The sequence below is a fragment of the Scyliorhinus torazame genome, chromosome 8 (assembly GCF_047496885.1).
Source record: "Scyliorhinus torazame isolate Kashiwa2021f chromosome 8, sScyTor2.1, whole genome shotgun sequence".
Lineage (NCBI taxonomy): Eukaryota > Metazoa > Chordata > Chondrichthyes > Carcharhiniformes > Scyliorhinidae > Scyliorhinus > Scyliorhinus torazame.
The window spans coordinates 16,650,585-16,673,064 of NC_092714.1; the positions used below are offsets into that span (position 1 = coordinate 16,650,585).

At 47.0% G+C, this 22,480-nt stretch overlaps 1 protein-coding gene across 4 annotated transcripts in view; it reads right to left on the reverse strand.

Moving 5' to 3' along the window:
* Positions 1 to 22,480, reverse strand: part of LOC140427663 (neural cell adhesion molecule 2-like) — an 896,208-nt gene that overhangs the window by 312,584 nt on the left and 561,144 nt on the right. For all 4 annotated transcript variants that reach the window (XM_072513136.1, XM_072513135.1, XM_072513137.1 and 1 more), the window contains exon 12: positions 6,828 to 7,001. In XM_072513136.1, coding sequence (XP_072369237.1) covers positions 6,828 to 7,001 — 174 coding nt within the window. The remainder of the gene's footprint in view (positions 1 to 6,827; positions 7,002 to 22,480) is intronic.

Genomic DNA, 22,480 nt, shown 5'->3' on the forward strand with positions numbered 1-22,480 from the left:
CCGAAATTGGTATCTGCACCGGGAGTCAATCGGATTCTGATCAGGGGCACTGGAACTGCTGCCCCAGTGCTCAGGGGGTTGGACGTGATTCCAGGGGAGATGGGCCTGGTCAGGGAGCTGGATGCTATCGATGGGGGTAGTCGGCGCTGGGCTGGGGGGTGTTGCCCCTGGGCTGGGGAGGGGAGATGGCCTCAGTGCCTGCAGGTCCTACAGGTCATCCCCCAGATTGTGTGCACCCATAACAGGGTCAACTACAGCTTCTGCCTGTCTGTCCCACCGAACACCCCAAGGTCAGAGGCCTGTCGGTGGTAATATGGTGCAAGTCACTATAACTCCCTCTGACTGTGAGCAGCCTCTGGCTGCAGAACTTAAGGCTGTTGCTAATAAGGAATTGGCATTGTACGTTATGTGAGCACTTCACAGCTCTCAAGTGGTGCTGCAGGTTGTGTTTGTTGCAAGCTGCTGCTTGTAGCTGCAAATGTCTGGCTGCTGCTGTTGCTGTTTCCTTCTTTTTCTGCAGCCCGAAAGAAGGACAGTTTTTTCTAACGTACCCGAAACCTGGAACAGCGGCTGAGTGGGACGTCTGAGACCAGAATGCAATTCAGCTTGAAGCAAGAGCTGCTGTGAGACCTGGTGCGCGACTTTGATCCAAATGAGCAACCTGATGAAGATGTTGAAGAAATGTTTTCGCAGATTGCTGATGCTTTTGTTGCTGGTGTGGTGAGTGCTGCTTGTAACTAGCATGTCATGGCCAGTCAAACACCCTGGAGGTCAAGGATGTTCAAATGCACCTTAGCACCAGTGGAATAGGTGGATGCCAGGATTTGGTTCCAGTGAGATTGGGCCGTGTGGGAGGGGCCTGCACAGCTGCTGCTCCTGGATGGAGAAGGACACTGAGACATGAACAAGTAGCGCATCGATGAACAGATAATTTCTACGACAAAGTTCAGGCTAAAGCTCTGTTTCTGTTGAAGAACCTGTGAGGGGTGATACCGTGTGTTGGCAATTTTGTGAAACCGAGCTGGTATAACTTGGCATTGCTACCAATATGGAACGGAGACATTTCCTTGTTGATAAATAGTTAGTGTGATATGTGGAATGATACGTGTTGATTTTCAAATCTTTGTCAATGTCGACTGTTTTGCCAATAAAATATTACTCAAGTGGAATCTCGTGGGTACAGGTGCCATGTCGCAGGCGACTGTTATTGACTAGCATTCCAAACATGCTGTGAGGCCTGGACACTCTGCCTGAGCCCAGGAGGCATCAACACCCAAGAGCTGGGTTTCAACACTGGGGATAGCCCCACGATCAGAGGATGAGTATGTGTGGATCAGCGAGTGTACCTGAGACCGGTCACCCCCGAGTGTTCCCGGTAGGAGTCCGGAGTCTGGGGTCCGGAGTCCAGGGGTCCCTACAGTGACTGGGGAATGCGCGTGCAGGGCGAGGGCCCTCAGTCCAACCAGCTTGTTGGATGGCACCCTGAGAGAAGGCGGGAAACATAGGGTGGGGGAGGCTTGGGGGTTCGAGGGTCCCGCGGTGGAAGCCATAATTGATTGTCGGTCTCTCACGCTCTCCAATTCAATACAGATATCACATTATGGATGGTACTGTGGACCCCACAGCAGGTTCCCTCGTGGTGCTGATGGCAGTCCAGGCAGCCAGACACCGGAGAAGGCAGTGGCAGCAACGTCAGTGTGGGTTCGAGGTGGCAGCCCATTGCAGGGACCCTCATGCACCCTGAAGACCCAGACACCCGTCAGGCCAGGGAGGGTCTCAGAAGGGGACACCAGCGTCAGCGACGGCCTAAGGTGTCCAGGCCTCGCTGGTTGTTCGAGGAGATGACGTACAGCATGTGTCGTAGAAGGCTCCACCTCAACAAGGGGATGGTGCGGCACCTGTGCCATGGCCATGCGAACATGCCGCCCCGTAGAGGAGGAGGAGGGTACCCACTCCCGGTGGTCATAAAGGTCACCACAGCCCTGAACCTTTTTCCCACTGGGTCATTCCAGGGCTCGAGCGGGCACTTGTGCAGCTTTTCACAGCCTACAGTGCACAGGTGCACCTGTCAAGTGACCGATGTCCTGGCATCGGATTACATAAACTTGGAACTGGACCAAGCTCATCAAGGTGCCCGGGGAGCAGGATTCGCCACCATTACCGGGATGCAAGAGGTCCAGGCAGTAATGGATGGCCCGCTTGTTGCAGCAGCGAGGGTCTGGCAAGCCCGGAGAGCCAAGAGGCCCTCATTTCACCCTCTTCTCAGAGGACATGGCTTTGTCCATCATCTCACCCATTCAACCTTCCTCCCCCCTCTCTCTACCCCTTCAGTCTCCTCACCGCGTTCACTCCCTTTCTCCCCCCTCCCATCATCTGCCCCCCAACCACTCACCTTCTCCCATTGCCCACACCCATCCCTCACATACTTCATCCCCTCCGCAACCATTCCCCCCCACCAACCCGACTTCCCTGTTCCACTATCCCAGGGTCTGTGGTCATGATACAAGGCAGGTGGGTGATGATAGCCCGCTGTGAGGTGAGCTCTGGTGTTCCTCAGTCTATGACACAGTCTGAATACCATCTTCCTGCTTACAGCGCATTCACACTCATCACCTGCACGCAGTCTGCCTCGGGAGCTCCTGATCTAGGACCACCGTGTCCTGGGCAAGGGCTGAGGGGAGCAGAGGGAAACAGGGGGTGGGGGTGATGACCAGCCTGCTCTGCAAAATAATGTGATAGAGGCTTCACATGTCTCAGAGGGCCTAACGGTCCCCAGCCACTCAACCGCGCCACTCAACCGCACCCCCCTCCCATGTCGCGCCCCCTCACCCAGTGCCCACTCAGTGATCCTCAATCTTCTTCATCCTCTGTACTCTGCTGCTACGTCTAGGTGCATCCCAGGAGGCACATTGGAAGTGGATGCAGCCTGCTGTTTTACGTGTCCTGAGGCCATTGATGCCCATGGCAGGCGTCCTCTTGAGGGCCTGGAGCTGGAGTGAACCGGCCGCCTTACTAAAGACACTGGCGTCACCGTGCCACCCTGTTTTGCCCATGGACCCCAAGACATGGCGGGGTACAGGGGACGGGGGGGGCTGGGGGGGGGGGGAGAGCTAGAGACCGCTGTTGTCTCCTTGTAGAAGGCTCCAGGTTCAGTCACGGGCGCTCCCTCCTCCAGGACGGTACCCGGAGGACCCTGGGGGCATTCATGGAATGGTGGGGCAGCTGGAGTGAGCTCTGTGGTCCCTGCATCACCTGGCCCTGCCGATCCTGGCATCTCCCCATTGCCTGCACCATGGTGTCGACGCCCCCAAAGATGCTCCTCAGTGACCGGGCCACACTGTGCTCACGGTGCCTGGCTGGCAGTGCCAAGGTGCCCAGCTTGCCACACTGCCCAAGGTCACGAACCTGGTGGCCTCCGAACCCCTGGGCCCCATTTGTGGGGACCAGCATTGAATGGCGCTCACCCAAGATCTCTAAGGTAAAGGGGTTAGGTCCCAACGTCTCAGGTAGATCAGGAGAGCACATATTAGACTGAGACTAGCTGTCTCACTCTAATGCGCAGATTTGTGAAATACTGATCTCGCCACAATGGGTGGGATTCAGATCGCAACTTCTCAGAAGATTGCGTAAGATCTCGCGAGGCGTGGCGAGCCGGATAGATCCTGGAAGAGAGATCTCCCAGCATCTACCTTTTGGGCGTAACGCAGCCAGTGGAACGTGCCCTATATTCAAATTACACTTTACCTTGCTCTTCAGGGAACAGCTTCGAAAAGAACTGTGATAAACATAAATTTTCTGATATGGCTCCTTGAACATAAATCTGATGGGGTGAAATTTGATGTGACTAATTGCAAAAAACAAAATAAATCGAAGCAACGCTGGACGCGTGAAAAAAAATAGAACTCATCACAAAACTCAGGCTGTCGAAAGTATTAGCTCTGAATTTAGCTGCACCCTGGCATCTATCATTCATTCCACTTGCCCTTTGACATTGAGGTTTTTCAATATTTGTGTGGCAAGTAAAGAGCTGACAATGAAGCAACGAGGGAAGTAAGGGCACCGGGGACTTTGAGTAAACGGGGCAAGCGGCTTGCTATTTCCTTAAGGCAGTGAGATGCCGTTTTTGTGAAGCGCGTGATGGAGACATGTGACTCGGACTATAATTTCTGGAAATTTGGGTTTAACCACCCATCATGCCTGAAGTTGTCAGTTTGTTTTCTCACTAAGAACTGAAGGCATCATTAGTCTCCCTGCTATTTTAAGAGCAGAATCTGACTCATCACCCAGCTTAGCCTCAGAATTCCACAGACTTTACATAAATCCCTGCATGGGTTTTTTTTGGATAGATACAGGTAATGATCCTTTAATCCCATATGAGAGACCCCCACCATAAACACCCATTACAGATATCCCCACCAGAACCACCCCCCTCCCCACCCATAAGAGAGACTACCGTCTGGATGCCACCCATTACAGAGACCCCTTTCTGTCATTCAATAAGATCTGATTATGGCCTTAACTCCACTTTCCTGCCTGCCCCCCACTCTGATAACCTTCGACTCCCTTGTCGATCAAATATCTGTCAAACTTGGTCTTGAATATACTCTGATTACCCAACACTGCTCCCTGGAGAAGAGAATTCCAAACGCTAAGGGCCCTCAGCGAGAGAAAAAAAAGTCCCCCCATTTCTTCTGCTCACCAATTGATTGGATCCATTTGCTCAATGTTCCAGTCAATATTCATTTCTTCTGTGTGCATTCTTTTTCTCTCAATCCAGCCCACACGATCTCTTTCTCCTTGCATTGTGATGCCGTAGTTTCCCAGTTTAACATGTTCTGTTCAAGAGTGTTAAAACTCTGGAAATGTTTTCACTCCTCCTGTCCACTCAACAAGCTGAATAATCAGATGCTTATTTGGTAATGGTATAATGACAGGAGAGATGGTATGTGTGGCAACACAGCAGAGTGAGCATCATAATGCGAAAACAGAAAATGCTGGTTGAGCTCAGCAGGGCTGGTTCTGGGGAGTGAGAAACAGAGTTAACACTTTGTGTTCGAGAGGAATGGTCATCTGGCCTGGGTGACCAATTGGGACTCAGAGTGGGGAATCACCCAAGGGGAGAAGTTCACTTCGGCAAGAGGCATTCTAGAATTGCTGCAGACATGTTGCTGCTCTTGTAGGTCCTTGTAAATATGTCCTTTTTTGTGCACGAGCAAAGTCTCCGGAAGTGAATCATTACAGCATGAGGTCGACATACAGCATGTTACATGGAATTTGACAAGATGGAAACAGGCCATTTGATTCAAAGAACAAAGAACAAAGAACAACACAGCACAGGAACAGGACCTTCGGCCCTCCAAGCCTGTGCCGACCATGGTACCTGCTTAAACTAAAACCGTCTGCACTTGCGGAGTGCGTATCCTTCCATTCCCACCACATTCATATATTTGTCTGGATGTCCCTTAAATGCCGCTATCGTACCAGTTCCCACCACCTCTCCAGTCAGCGCGTTCCATATATTTACCACCCTCTGTTAAAAACTTGCCTCGCACATCTGTACTAAACTTTTCCCCACGCATTTTAAACCTATGTCCCCTCGTACTTGACTCTTCTACCCTTGGAAAGAGCATCTGACTATCCACTCTGTCCATGCCACTCATAACCTTGTACACACCTATCAGGTCATCTCTTAACCTCCATCGTTTCAGTGAGGACAGACCGAGTTTATCTAACCTCTCCTCATGGCTAATGCCCTCCATACTAGGCAACATCCCAGTAAACAGCTTCTGTACCCTCTCCAAAGCATTTACACCCTTCTGGTGGTGTGGCGACCAGAATTGTACACAATATTCCAAATGAGGCCTAACTAAGGTCCTGTACAGTTGCAACATGACTTGCCAATTTTTATATTCAATGCCCCGGCCGATGAAGGCCAGCAGCCGAATGCCTTTTAAACTTTTGGCGGTATTGCAGCAGTTTCATAGAATTTACAGTGCAGAAGGAGGCCATTCGGCCCATCGAGTCTGCACTGGTTCTTGGAAAGAGCACCCTACCCAAGCCCACACCTCCACCCTATCCCCAATACACAATAACCCCACCCAACACTAAGGGCAATTTTGGACACTAAGGGGCAATTTATCATGGCCAATCCACCTAACCCGCACATCTTTGGACTGTGGGAGGAAACCGGAGCACCCGGAGAAAACCCACGCAGACACGAGGAGAATGTACAGACTCCGCACAGACAGTGACCCAAGCTGGAATTGAACCTGGGACCCTGGTGCTGTGAAGCAATTGTGCTAACCACTATGCTACCATGCGGTCCAAGTTGCTCAGGCATGACATGTTCTCAAGGCTATGTGGCCCTATTGCATTTTGATTATGTGCCTGAAAGGTCTCCAGCCTTCCCTATTGAAGCAGCACATGTCTCCTCCTGCCTTGTCCTAGTCACCCAGTGGCAGTGTCTGAAAACCTGGGAGCCCGCTGTCTCCTGAGTTGTGTCATCCTTCAAATGTTTTGCAGATCAGATTCACTGCCTGTATGGCTGCCAGAACCTGCTCCAGCCACAATTTACCTCCCCTTGAAGAGATACAGGGCACTGCTACTGGGAAATTACAATTTTGGGATACCTTCCTGATGTGTGCAGCCCATAGTTAACATTGGCCGCATGCAGGAATCATTCAAATGAGCAGACAGCACAAAGTTACTTATGCATTGTGATTACCCTAGTCGTGTTTCTGAACTTTTCTCTCACTATTTCAGTCTCACACCACCCTCATTCTACGTCACTCTGACAGCGTCCTGCACGCAGGACTTCACTTACTTACTTTGACTCCCGTTGGAATTTACAGTTTTCGGAACTGCTGAATCTGCCTCGTTGACTTCCACTTGGTAATGATGAATTGGGACACCACCGTGGGAATCAGGCTTGGTAAAGGCGATTCTTGCAATAGTTTGCGACACAGCGAGAACTCTTAAACCATACGGGCGGGAGGGGACAGCTGCAAAGAGAGGAAACACACCATTATTAGACAGCAGCTTCAATAGGAAAGCTCCAAGGAATGATAAAAAAAATCTGCGCTAATTATTTCTTTCAATATCTGCAGCGTCTTCCATCACGACTCCTATTTGTCCATCAGCTTGGGGTGTTTCCTGGCAACGAATGACTCAGGAGCAGTGAAATTGTTAGCCGCGCCTCAGTACTCTTACTTCCAAGTCAACTGTTTGTGAGTTCAAGACCCACTTCAGACCTATAAGCACAAAATCAGTATCGGTATTTCAGTGATTCTTAATTGCTGGAGGTAGTGCAGTTCATGCTGGGGTGGTGTAGTGGGCTTGTAATCCAGAGCTCAGGCTAGTATTCTGGGGACATAGGTATAAATCCCACCACAGCTGCTGGTGGAATTTAAATTCAATCAATTAATACATCTACAATTGAACATAAGAACATAAGAACTAGGAACAGGAGTAGGCCATCTGGACCCTCAAGCCTGCTCCGCCATTCAATGAGATCAAGGCTGATCTTTTGTGGACTCAGCTCCACTTTCCGGCCCAAATACCATAACCCTTAATCCCTTTATTCTTCAAAAAACTATCTATCTTTATCTTAAAAACATTTCATGAAGGAGCCTCAACTGCTTCACTGGGTAAGGAATTCCATAGATTCACAACCCTTTGGGTGAAGAAGTTCCTCCGAAGCTCAGTCCTAAATCTACTTCCCCTTATTTTGAAGCTATGCCCCCTAATTCTGCTTTTACCTGCAGTGGAAACAACCTGCCCGCATCTATCCTATCTATTCCCTTCATAATTTTATATGTTTCTACAAGAACCCCCCGCATCCTTCTAAATTCCAACGAGTACAGTCCCAGTCTACTCAACCTCTCCTCGTAATCCAACCCCTTCAGCTCTGGGATTAACCTAGTGAATCTGCAAGTCAATCTCAGTAATGGTGACACTGACTGTTATTAAAACCCATCTGCTTCACTAATTCCCTTCAGAGAAGGAAATTTGCTGTTATTAGCTGGTATGGCTTAACTCCAATCCCACAGTAATGTGGTTGACTCTGAAATGGCCGAGCAAGTTACTCAGCTGAACAAAACTGCTGCAGAGGCCAGATGGGTTGCAGCGATTCAAGAAGGCAGTTCACCGTCTTCTCAAGAGCACTTAGGGATGGGAAAATAAAACTGGCCTTGCCAGCTGTGCCAGATCCCATAAAAGAACACGTTTAAAAGAAATTGGAGGCTCCATCTGCACTGTGAGCCAGGAAGTGCCACAACCCGTGTCCCTGATCCATCAGAGAAAGGGGTGTCTACTGATGAGCATTTATCCTTCAACAAGCACCATCAAAACTGGTTTTGTCCTTTATCACATTGCCGTATGTGAGCTTTTGCTGTGCACCTATTGATGAGAGCACCTATAAAACTACAATGCAAATGTGATTCTATTGCTGTGAAATACTCTTTTTTAATAATCTTTATTGTCACAAGTGGGCTTACATTAACACTGCAATGAAGTTACTGTGAAAAGCCCCTCATCGCCACATCCCGGCGCCTGTTCGGGTACACAGAGGGAGAATTCAGAATGTCCAAAGCACGTCTTTCGGGATTTGTGGGAGGAAGCCAGAGCACCTGGAGGAAGCGCACGCAGACACGGGAGAAATGTGCAGACTCTGCGCAGGCAATGACCCAAGTCGGGAATCGAACCTGAGACATCTGGTGCTGTGAAGCAACAGTACTAACCACTGTGCTACCATCCCGCCCCCTCATGTCCATGCCGACAATGTGACAGCCCCGTATACGAGTGGACATTCTTCCTGAAACGTATTGGCTCATGCATTCCATATGTAATTGAAATAACTGGAAGAGTATTTGCGAAGGTTATAAGAGGCTGAGCTGACACACCTGTAGTTGTTTTGAACCGTACAAAATGTCCTTCTTTTTCCTTTACTCCATCATCAGCAAAAACCTACATTAATGCAGCTTCTTTTGTGCAGAGAAATATCCCAGGGCATTTCACAGGAGCATTATCAGACATTAAATTAATTCTAATCCAAAGGAAATATTACGAGGGATTGCGAAAATGCTTTTAGTACTGATCCGATGTTAACGGGCTGGTTTAGCACAGTGGGCTAAACAGCTGGCTTGTAATGCAGAACAATGCCAGCAGCACGGTTCAATTCCCATAACAACGCCCCGAACAGGCGCCAGAATGTGGTGACTAGGGGCTTTTCACAGTAACTTCATTGAAGCCTGCTTGTGACAATAAGCTATTATTATTATGACTGCAAGTTCTTTGAGTTACCCAATTCGATCCTCTCTTTCCTTATTGGCTACAGGTGACATCCCAGAGGATTGGAGAATAGCTAATTTTGTTCTTTTGTTTAAGAAGTGGTGGGCAAATTATTGGAGAAGTTTCTTAGGGTCAGGACTTACTCACATTTGGAAACAAATGGACTTATTAGCGAGAGGCAGCATGGTTTTGTGAAGGAGAGGTTGTGCCTCACTAACTTGGTCGAGTTTTTTGAGGAAGTGATGAAGATGATTGATGAAGGAAGGACGGTGGATGTTGTCTACATGGACTTCAGTAAGGCCTTTCACAAGGTCTCTCACTCCAGACTGGTACAAAAGGTGAAGTCACACGGGATCAAAGGTGAGCTCGCAAGATGGATAGATAACTGGCTCGGTCATAGAAGACAGAGGGTATAATAATAATAATAATAATCACTTATTGTCACAAGTAGGCTTCAATGAAGTTACTGTGAAAAGCCCTTAGTCACCACATTCCTGCGCCTGTTCGGGGAGGCTGGTACGGGAATTGAACTCACGTTGCTGGCATTGTTCTGCATTTGCAAGCCTGCTATTTAGCCCACTGTGCTAAACCAGCCCCTTAGGTAGCGGTGGAAGGGTGCTTTTCTGAATGGAAGGCTATGACTAGTGGTTTTCCATAGGGGTTAGTACTGGGACCTTTGTTGTTTGTAGTACATATAAATGATTTGGAGGAAAATGTAGCTGGTTTGATGAGTAAGTTTGCAGACGACACCTCGATTGGTGGAGTTGCGGATACCTAAGAGGAATGTCAGAGGGTACAACAGGATATAGATTGGTTGGAGACTTGGATAAAGAAATGGAAGATGGAGTTTAATTCCGACAAATGTGAGGTAATGCATTTTGGAAGATTTAATCCAGGTGGGAATTATACAGTAAATGGCAGAACCCTTAGGTGTATTGACAGGCAGAGAGATCTGGGCATACAGGTCTACAGATCACTGAAAGTGACAACGCATGTAGAGAAGATAGTCAAGAAGGCATATAGCATGCTTGCCATCATTGGCCAGGGCATTGGGTATACAAATTGACAAGTAATGCTACAGCTTTACAGAACCTTAGTTGTCCGCATTTGGAATATTGTGTACAATCCTGGTTGCCACATTACCAGAAGGATGTGGATGCTTTGGAGAGGGTGCAGAAGAGGTTTACCAGGATGTTGCCTGGTCTGGGGGGTATTAGCTATGAGACAAGTTTGGATAAACTTGGATTGTTTTCACTGGAACAACAGAGGTTGAGGGGCGACCTGATAGAGATTTACAAAATTATCAGTGGCATGGACAAAGTGGACAGTGAAATGCTTTTTCCCAGGGTGGAAACGTCAGTTACAAGGGGACATAGATTTAAGGTGCGAGGGGAAAAGTTTAGAGGAGATGTGTGAGGCAAATGTTTTACACAGAGGGTAGTGAGTGCCTGGAACGGGCTGCCAGGGGAAGAGCTGGAAACAGATACGACAGCGACGTTTCAGAGGCATCTTGGCGAATACATGAATAGGATGGGAATAGAGGGATACGGACCCTGGGGGGAGTGCAGGAGATTGCAGTTTAGACAGGCGCCATGATCGGCGCTGTCTTGGATGGCCGAAGGGTCTGTTCATGTGCTGTACTGTTCTTTGTTCTTTTTTCTTTTGTTCTTTCCAGGCAACCTTTCAAGCATTTATCCAAATTCATCACTGGAATTTACTACTGAATCTTTTTCAATCATCTTTTCAGCTGGTGTATTGCTGATCATAACAAATCCTTTCAGAATTCTCAAGATCCCCATTAGATTGCCCTTAACCTCCGCGGCTCAGATATTGCTGGATGATTCTCTTTTTTCTCTTTATTGTTCAGATCTAACTGTTATGAAGATCTTTAAGTAACATATTTTATGTGGGTGCCGAGCTGTACTTTAAAAACAGATAGAAAGAACGATTTATGGAGTGTGGATTGTGACGTATGTGCAGAATGCTCCAAATGTAACACTTTTGAAATGACTTCTCCATTTATACTCCACGTTGACCTTCAGCAGTAATTGATGTCTCTGATTTCATTATGATTTCATTACACTCCTTTTCTCTTTTTTCCCTGAAAGCATGTTACACGGACACAAATATCAATTCCCCCATCAGCCAGTCTTCACTGATATTTTTGGTTGATTGGAGTCTACTATCCACAAAAGGCTTCCACGCTCATTGCCTCTGTGACATGTCCTGTGGACTATCTCTAAATCTGTGCTGCTCTGTAATTGACTGTAAAAGTGTCTCACTGCTGGAATCAAACCAGAGATCTGATGGTTCCTCATCATCGCAAAATGCCGACTTCATGATCGTTCTCAGAATCTGATCACTTTATAATCTCTTTGTGCATAACCAGGGCTGCAGCACAGTGGCACAGTGGCTGGCAGGGCTGCCTCACGGCGCCAGAGACCTCGGTTCGATTCAGCCCGTGGGTGACTGTGTGGAGTTTGCACATTCTCCCCATGTCTGCCTGGGTTTCCTCCAGGTGCTCCGGTTTCCTCCCACTTTCCAAAGATGTGCAGGTTAGGGATTGGCCATGCTAAATTGCCCCTTAGTGTCCAAAGATGTGCAAGTTAGATGGATTGGCCATGATCAATGTGCGGACTTACAAAGTTGGGGCGGGGCAGTGGGCCTCGGTAGAGTGCTGTTTTGGAGAGGGTTGGTGCAGACTCAATGGGCCGAATGGCCTCCTTCTGCACTGTAGGGATTCTAACATGCAATGTGAAGAGGAGGGAATTACAGCCAAGCTACTTTGCACTGTGCCCGCTAACCTACAAAGTGCAAAATATCCTGGTGCCACTGCACCTGAATCCTTTTCGAGGATTTGCACTGGAAAATCTAACTTTGCAAAGAAAACAGATGAGAAATATTTTGATAATCAGTGCATATTGATGAACATATTTCTCTGAGACATTTAGTCCCGGGCTTGAGTTCCTGGTCCTCAAACATTCCTTTCTTTGCTCTGCGGCTGAACGCTCTGAGCTGGCACCTTGGAGGCCACAATGTCTATGTTCATCGAGAGGAGGCTCCAGAAAAGGGTCAAGTGAATCAGGTGTCAGTACGGGAACATCTGGAAACTATGATAATTGTTTCATAATGTTTAGATTAGCTATGGAAAAGGACAAACAACAAGCTAGAGAAAGAAATCTAATTCTTTGGAGGTAGGCTAATATCAGTGGGGTATGAATGGATCCAGTCCAGGTAAATTGGTATCAAAATGGCCAGGCAATTCTCTAATGGAACAAACGGCTGCCTTTAAAGAGGAGATTATTCAGTATAGTCGAGTAGAGCAAGATAGGGCAAACAAAGAGATAGTTTGATGCCGCAAGAGAATAGAGAGTTCGAAGCAGCAGAAGAAGCGTGCATATGACTGATGTCATGTTGATAACACAAGTCAGTACCAGGCTCAACATAGAAAGTTCAGAGGGGACGCGAAAAAGGAAAATACGAAAGGCAAAGAGAGCATAAGAAAAAAGACTGACGGCTAAAATAAAAGGAGAACCTAACATCATCTGTAACATGTAACTAGTAAGGGTAGCACGGTGGTGCAATGGTTAGCACTGCGGCCTCACGGCACCAACGTCTCAGGTTCGAACCCAGCTCTGGGTCACTGTCCGCGTGGAGTTTGCACATTCTCCCCTTGTTTGCGTGGGTTTCGCCCCCACAACCTAAAAGGTGTGCAGGGTAGGAGCATTGGCCACGCTAAATTGCCCCTTAATTGGAAAAAAATGAATTGGGTACTCTAAATTTATTTTTAAAAACATGTAACTAGTAAACGGATAGAAAGAGGAAGGGTGGGGCCGATTACGGAACAAATGGGGATTACGCATGGAGACAGGGTGCATGGATGAAGTTTGGGAACATCTGGAAACTATGATCATTGTATCATAATGTTTAGATTAGCATTGGAAAAGGACAAGGAACAAGCTGGAGAAAAGTATATAATTTGTTGGAGGTAGGCCAATTTCAGTGGGGTAAGAATGGATCTCATCCTGGTAAATTGGTATCAAAATGGTGAGGCAATTCTCGGTTGGAAGAAAGGGTTGCCTTTTGATCTGTCTTTACCAAGAAGATATTCTCCAAGTCATAGTGAAAGAGGAGATGTTTGAGGCACTGCATGGACAAAACATGGATGAAGAGGAGGGATTAGGTAAACTGGCAGTAGTTAAAGTGGGCATGTAACCAGAACCAGATGGGATGCATCTGAGGTTATGGAGGGAAGTAAGGGAGGAAGTTCCTAAGCACTGCCCAGAATCCTCCAAGCAACCTTAGGCATAGGAGCAGTGCTAGATGACTGAAGAACTGTAAATTATAGAATCGTACAATCCCAGCAGTGCAGAAGGAGGACATTTGGCCCATCAAATCTACACCAACCCTCTGAAAGAGCACCCTACCTGGGCTCACTCCTCCGCAACCCCATAACCCTACCTAACCTTTGGACACTAAGGGGCACTTTAGCATGGCCAGTCCACCTAAACTGAACAGTTTAGGAATGTGGGAGGAAACCGGAGCACCCGGAGGAAATCACGCAGACACGGGGAGAACGTGCAATCTCCACACAGGTGGGCACCCAAGGTGGAATTGAACCCATGTCCCTGATGCTGTGAGATTAACCACTGTGCCTTGGTTCAACATAGGGAGTAGGGATAAGCCCAAAAGCTACTGGCGGTCAGATGAATCTCAGCGGTAGGACAGCTTTTTAAAACGATGAAGGGAGACAAAGAGTAGGTGGGATTACTGGATTACGGGGATAGGGCAGAGGTGTGGGTTTAAGTGGGGTGCCCTTTCCAAGGGCTGGTGCAGACTCGATGGGCTGAATGGCCTCCTTCTGCATTGTAGATTCTATGATTCTATGAAAACAAGAGGAAAAATCCTTTTACACAGCGGGTGGCTGGGATCTGAACGGTGCTGAATGTGACTGTGGTGGAGGCAAATTCAAACATGCTGGCACGAGTGACCACAGACCGAATGCCTTTCTTCCAATCGCCACATTATCAGAAGGACGTGGAAGCTTTGGAGCGAGTTCACCGGGGTGTTTCCTGGTGTCGAGGGTGTCGGCTACGAGGAGAGGTTGAATAAACTCGGATTGTTTTCACTGGAAAGATGGAGGCTGAGGGGAGAACTGATAGAGGTCTACACAATTATGAGAGGCATGGAGAGAGTGGATAGTCAGAGGCTTTTTCCAAGGGTGGAAGTGTCACGCAGAGAGTGGTGGGTGCCTGAAACGCGCTGCCAGAGGATGTGGTGGAAGCAGGCACATTAGCAACATTTAAGAGGCACCTGGATGGTACATGAATAGGGAGGAAATAGAGGGATACGGACCGAGTAAGGGCAGAAGGTTTTGTTTTTAGTTGGGGCGGCATGGTCAGCACAGCCTTGGAGGGCCGAAGGGCCTGTTCCTGTGCAGTACTTTTCTTTGTTCTTTGATCTTTGTTGTTCAATCTGTAACTATTCCCTGGTTCAATGGTTTTCAGCCCTAGACCTTTCACTGCAGGGGGAATCCTGTTATAATACAGGCAGGCCCTCATCAATTGGCAGGTGTCGATAAGGTTAAGTGAATATGTGGGATTCCACTGCATGAATGAACGGCTCCTCACACCTGTCTTCAAGCAAATTTAGACGGCTGGAGTCCACGCAATCCATCCATGCTATTTGATGGCATGTCAAGTGCATGAGTTTGTACAACATGAGCCCAATGCTCTCTTATCACTGGTTACATGCACTCAGGAGAACACACTGAGGATTTTCTTTCAAAGCAAGTCTGCTTTGGACCAGATTAAATGACTGCACGGGGGTTAGGGGCAGGAGGGAGGGATGTATCAGAGCTACGGAATTCAAAAGGCATTTTATTTATGGCACAATGCTTTTTTTGGAATTAGGTACATTCTGCACAAACTTGAAACATCAGATGCCCTGTTACAAAATTCATGCTGGAGGCTGGATACTGCGTAATAACGGAGCTGGAATATATACAGTGGCTGGGGAATAAAATGGAGCTCTCCAGTCTGATCTGGTGCCGTATGTTAGTCTCATAACAGCTGGAAGGTTTATTGGCTCCTACAATTCACTAACCCCATCCCTCTCCTTGACAATTGGGTGTCAGTATCACAGTGAAGCAGTCTGGGAATGGTATCCTTCTGCAATCAGCATCGCAGTGAAGTAGTCTGGGAACGTTGCCCTGCCGCTTTCATTGTTGGTAGGACGAGGAAAGACGGCGGTGTTCTGAGGTGATGTCACAGTCAAGAGGGTAACATGTAACCAGCAGGTACAGTTGATTGGTGAGTATTTTCATAAAATATTAAATTTTAAGTCATTGTGTAAGCGAGGATAGGGAATTAATTTATTGATTCCTTTTTCAAATCCTGCTGAAGTTTTAAAATTAATGGATTTATTTATGGCAGGCATGCTCAAAGCAGAGGTATGCTCCTCCTGCTCTATGTGGGAAGCCAAGCACATTTCCAGTGCACGGGTCCAGAATGTGTGCAGGAAGTATGTCCAGCGGCAGCTCCGAGAAACTTGGGTTTCAGAGGTGGAACGGTGGTTGGGGGCACTGTGGACACAATGGAGCATCAGCGAGCCTGAGAGCATCGTGGATAGCATGTTCAGAGAGGTGGTCACACCGCCGCTGAAGGAACTTGAGGAAGGAAGGGAATGGGTGACACCAGGCAGTTCAAGGGAAACACACAGGTAGTTCAGGAGTCCCCTCGGGTCCTGCTCCCAAATCGGTATTCCATTTTGGAGGCTATTGGGGGTGCTGGTTCCTCCAGGGAGTTCAGACAGAGCCAAGATCTGGCACCACAAGTAGCCTGCCTGAATAGGAGGGGAGAAAGAGACAAAGGGTAATAGAAATAGGGGATTCTATAGCCAGGGGAATAGCTCATTGCTATTGTGTGCCATCAATGTAATTCCAGGATGGTGTGTTGCCTCGCTGGTGACAGGGTCTGGGATGTCACTGAACAGCTGCTGGGAATCCTGAAGGGGGAGGGTGATAAGGCAGAGGACATGGTGCATGTTGGTATCAATGACATAGGTAAAAAGACGAATGAGGTCTTGCATCAAGAATTCAGGGAGTTAGATTAAAAATCAGAACCCATTGAGTTGTAATCTCTGAATTAATCCCAGTGGTACGTGCTAGTGAGCACAGAAATAAGAGAATAGCGCAGATGGATCCGTGGCTTAAGAGTTGGTGCAGGAAGGAGGATTCTAGATTCCTGGATCACTGGGACCGTTTCTGGGGAAGGTGGGACCAGTACAAGCAGGACGATCGACATCTCAACCTCCTTGCGGGTGGGTTTGCTCATGTTATTGGGACAAGTTTAAACTAATTTGGCAGTGGGAGGGGACAGAGACTGTTCGCAAAATGGGGACACAGCATAATACAGTAAAGCAATCATGTCAGAGGGAATAAAACTGTATTAAGTTTCAAGGGAATAAGACAAGGCTTGATGGCCTCTCCTTTAATGCCAGGAGTATTGCAAATAAAACAGATGAGTTAAGGGCAAGGATTGACACATGGAATTGCATTATGGTAGCCATCATAGAGACTTGTTTGAGGGAGGGGCTGGATTGGCAGCTCGAAAACCCGAGTTATAGATTCTTCAGGCGAGACGGGGAAAGGGGAAAAGAGGGGGAGGCAATGCACTATTAGTTAAGGAGTCAGTTACTGCAGTAAGGAGAGGCTATATCTTGGAGGGGGCATCAAAGGTTTGTGGGTAGAGCTTAGGAATAAAAAAGGTGCAGCCACATTTCTAGGTGTGTATTACAGACTCCAGATAGTCAGCGGGACATTGAAGAGCAAATATGTGCACAAATTACGGAGGTGTGTAAAAGTAATAGCAATAGGGTAATTATATTAGGTGATTTCAACTTTCCCAACATTAATTGGGACAGCCATAGTGTTAAAGGCTTAGATGTAGTGGAGAACATTTTAGGTCAATATATAGAGGGCCCAACAAGGGAGGGTGCAGTGTTGGACCTAATTCTGGGGAATGAAGTCGGACAGGTGGTTGACGTAATGGTGAGATAGCATTTTCGTGATAGCCTCCACAACATGGTCCAATTTAAGTTTGTTTTGGACAAAGAAATAGACAAGTTGTAAAACAAATTTTGGATTGTGGGAGAGCAGATTATAGTAAAGTAAGACAGGATTTGCACTGGGAACAGCTCTTTGAGGGGAAATCTATAGAAGAGCAGTGGGGTGGGGGGGGGGGGGGGCGTTCAAAAAGGAAATGGGGAGGGTACAGGACTCCCTAGGGTGAGAGGGAGGAGTAACACGCTCAGAGACCTGTGGATAACCAGAAATATGCAGGATATAAGAACAAGGAAAGGAAAGGCTTTTAGCAATACAAGAGAAGCAAATCAGTGGAGTGTAGAAAGTGCAGAATGGAACTTAAGAAAGCAATTAGGAGAGCAAAGAGGGGATATGAGGATGCTCTGGCTGGGAAAAGTAGGGACAATCCCAAGATATTTTATAAGTGTATCAATGGGTAACCAGGGTATGATTAGGGTCTATTAGGGACCAATGGGGCAATCTGTGGGTGGAGCCAGAGGACATTGATAGGGTGTTGAATGAATACTTCACACCGGTCTTCATCCATGAGAATGAAATGTAGGTATGGAACTCAGGGAGAGAGACTGCAAGTTCTTGAGCAAATTCACATAGGGTTTATGTGCATTGGAGGCGTTGGCAGGCTTAAAAGTGGACAAATCTCCAGGTCCAGATGCATTGTTGTGGTGTTAACCTGGTGTTGTAAGACTTCGTACAGATGCATTGTGACCAAGTCTGCTGTGGGAAGCGAGGGAGGAGATTGCAAGGACTCTGACCCAAAATTTTAATTCCTCTCGGGATTGGATTGGATTGGATTTGTTTATTGTCGCGTGTACCGAGGTACAGTGAAAAGTATTCTTCTGCGAGCAGCTCAACAGATCATTAAGTACATGGGAAGAAAAGAGAAGAAAAAAATATACATAATAGGGCAACACAAGGTATACAATGTAACTACATAAGCACGGCATCGGATGAAGCATACAGGGTGTAGTGTTAATGAGGTCAGTCCGTAAGAGGGTCATTTAGGAGTCTGGTAACAGCGGGGAAGAAGCTGTTTTTGAGTTCAAGCTCTGGCCACGGGGGAGGTGCAGAGGACTGGAGAACTGTTAATGTGGTTCCACTATTTAAGAAGGGTTGTAGAGATAAGCCAGGAACTATGGACCAGTGAGTCTCACATCAGTGGTTGGAAAAGTATCAGGAAAAATTCTGAAGGAGAGAATCTATTTCCACTTGGAGTGGCAAGGTTTAATCAGGAATAGTCAGCATGGCTTTGTCAGAGGGAAGTTACTGCTAACAAATTTGTTTGAATTTTTTGAGCATGTAACCAGGTGTGTAGATGAAGGCAGCTTAGTTGATGTAGTTTATATGGATTTCAGCAAAGCCTTTGACAAGGTCCCACATGGGAGAATTATAGCGAAGGCAAATGCACATGGGATACAGGGTGATTTGATAATGTGGATTCAAAATTGGTATAGATATAGGGTGAGAGAAGGCTGCTTTAGTGACTGAAAACCAGTGTCCACAAAGATCTGTGCTGGATCCCCCATTATTTGTCATTTGTCATTGTTTGTCTGCGTGGATTTTCTCTGGGTGCTCTGGTTTCCTCTCACAGTCCTTAGATGTGCAGGTTAGATGGATTGGCCATTTTAAATTGCTCCTTAGTGTCCAAAAGGGGCTGGCTTAGAACACTGGGCTAAATAGCTGGCTTTGAAAGCAGACCAAGGCAGGTCAGCGGCACGGTTCAATTCCCGTACCAGCCTCCCCGAACAGGCGCCGGAATGTGGCAACTAGGGGCTTTTCACAGTAACTTCATTTGAAGCCTACTTGTGACAATAAGCCATTTTCATTTCATTTCATTCATTTTCATTTTATTTCAAAAGGTTAGATGGGGTTACTGGGTTACGGGGATAGGGTGGAGGGGTGGGTTTAATTAGGGTGCCCTTTCCAAGGGCTGGTGCAGACTCGATGGACCGAATGGCCTCCTTCTGAACTGTAAATTCTCTGATGACTATGTAGGGGGTACGACAAGTAAGTTTCCTTTCCTTCTTCTCATATCCTGCATATCTCTGGTTATCCATAGGTCTCTGTGCGTGTTACTCCTCCCTATCACGTAGTGATGACACATAGATTGGCCAGGTGGTTAACAGTGAGGTTGAGTGTCTTGGGTCACAGGAATATTTCGACGGGATAGTCTACTAGGATTCTTTGAAGATGTAACTAGTAGAGTTAACGAGAGAGAACCAGTGGATGTGGTTAATTTAGACTTTTAGAAGACTTTTGACAAGGTCTCACATAGCAGATTGCTATTTAAAGTTAAAGCGCATGGAATTGTGGCTAGTGCCTTGAGATGGATAAAAAGCTGGTCAGCAGACAGGAAGCAAAAGGTTGGAATAAATGGGCCTTGTTCCAATTGGTAGACAGTGACTAGTGGGGTACCGCAGGGATCTGTGCTCAAAACCTAACTGTTCACATTATATATTCATGATTTGGACGAGGGAACTAAGTGTGTTATCTCCAAATTTGCAGATGATACAAAGTGGGAGGGTGAGCTGTGAGGAGGATGCAGAGATGCTGCAGCGGGATTTGGACAGGCTGAGTGAGTGGGCAGATGCATGGCAGATGCAGTATAATGTGGATAAATGTGAGGTTATCCGCTTTGGTAACAAAAAAAGGATGGCACATTATTAATTGAATGGGTGTAAATTGAGAGTGGTGGATACTCAGCGAGACCTTGGTGTCCTCGTGCATCAGTCGCTGAAAGTAAACATGCAGATACAGCAGGCAGTAAAGAATGCAAGTGGTATGTTGGCCTTCATCGCGAGAGGATTTGAGTGTAGGAATAGCAATGTTTTACGACAATTGTATTGGGAATTGGTGAGGCCACATCTGGAGTATTGTGTGCAGTTGTGGTGTCCTTATCTGAGGAAGGATATACTTGCTATGGAGGGAGTGCAGCAAAGGTTTGCCAGGCTGATTCCCGGGATGGCGGGACTGTCATTTAGGAACCGAGGAATTAGGAGCAGAAGTGGGCAATTCAGCCCTTCAAGCCTGCTCCGCCATTCAATGAGATAATGGCTGATCTCTTCCTGGTCTCAAAGCCACCTCCCTACCTCCTAAGAGGAGAGATGAATTTCTTTAAAATAACTCATTCAAGGACCAGCATTTGTTGCCCTTCCCTTATTGCCCTTGAAAGGACATTTAAGAGCCAAGCGCATTGCTGTGGGTCTGGAGTCACGTGTAGACCAGATCGGGTAAGAACGGCAGATTTCCTTCCCTGAAGGACATTAGTGAACCCGGTGGGTTTTTACGACAATTGACAATTGTTCGACTTTTAATTCCAGACTTTTACCGAATTCAAATTTCACCCTCTGCAGAGTGTTACCCTGTGTCTCTGGATTCCTAGCCCAGTGACGATATTACTATGCTACGGCCTCCCGTTCTGCCACCGGAAACAGGTATTCATTATTTATCCGATTGCAACAATTCATATTTTTGAAGATCTCAATCAAATCTTCTCTTAGCCTTCTCTGCTCCAAGGCGAACAAGCCCAGCTACTCCAGTCCCTCTACATAACTGAAGTTCCTCCATCCCTGGCACCATTTTTATCCATTTTGCCCGCACTAATGCGCACACGTCTCGGAGTGCGAAGATAAAACAATTGGCTTTCTATTGCATTTGCTTGATCATGACTGAAAGGCAGAGAAACCTTGTCCGGTGGGGTTTGATGGGAGTTGAGTGGGGTGGGATGTTACAAGCATAGCTGGAAGGTCAAAAAATAAAAATGTTATATCCTGATTAACAGAAGGGAGACAGCGTGCACCAGCTTTCAGAAGAAGCTCGTCAGAAAAGCTCTGTGAATTACAGCACAAAATTGGCTTCAGACGCCAGCTGTGCATTGGACACAAATGCCTCAGCTACCCACTCCATGCCGTGCCAGTTCAAATATCCATTGTCAAAGGCAATTTAAGGTATCCATGTCATGTTCGGCACTTCAATCGATACAGTCACATGGTTCTGATCTTGTTTCCTGAAGAATGTTTGAAAAAGTTGGGGTTGGTTCTTTTTGTAAATAGAGATTAATTCATCAAAAACTAAATATATCAGAGCATCAGAAATAAGAGCAGTAGGCCAATTTGCTATTTGCGCAAGTTCTGCCTTTCAATACGATTGCCGGATCTTCTACCTCAACTCCACTTTTCCGCCATATCCCCAAATTCCATTGTTCCCTCAGAATCCAAACCAAATCTATCTATTTCTGTCTTGAATATGCTCCATGACTGAGCGTCTACGACTCCACGGGGTAGAGAATTACAATGATTCACAGCACTGCAGATATTTCTTCTCTTCAGCGTCCAAAATGGCTGATCCCATTTTTTCTTTTAATTTTAAAGTACCCAAGTCATTTATTTTTCCATTTAAGGGGCAATTTAGTGCGACCAATCCACCTACTCTGCAGATCTTTTGGGTTGTGGGGGTGAGACACGCGCAGACACAGGGAGAATGTGCAAACTTCACACGGACAGTTCGATCCCGGCCCTGGGTCCTCGCCGCCATGAGGTAACAGTGCTAACCACTGCGCTGCCGTGCCGCCCGGCTGATCCCGTATTGACTGCGAATCTGTGTTCGAGATTCCCCAGCCGGACAAAACATTTTCTCAGCATCTACCCTGCCAAACCCCTTCAGAATTTTATATGTTTCAATTAGATCATGTTTCATTCTTTTGAATTCCAGAGAATGTGAACCTAGTCTACGCAATCTTATAGGACAAGCCCTCCATTCCAGCAATCCAGTCCAGTGAACAACCGTTGAATTGCCTTGGGGGTATAACTTTAAAGGGGGCGCAGGAACACCGAGGCCTGGGAGTGGATGCGCAAAATGTTGGAAAGTTGCAGAAAAAGTTGAGAAGGTCGCTTAAAATATGTTTGCGGAATCCACAAACAGAGGCAACGAGAACAGAGAGGTAGGCTAAACTTCTGCAAACCACTGGTTTGGTTGTCGTTGGAGGATTGGGTCCCATTCCTTTTGACAGCTCACCTGCCTGCCTGAATCCTTTTTTTTTAATGTTGCAATTGTTGTTAGGTTAGCTTGGGAATTGATTTTGATTGGACAATG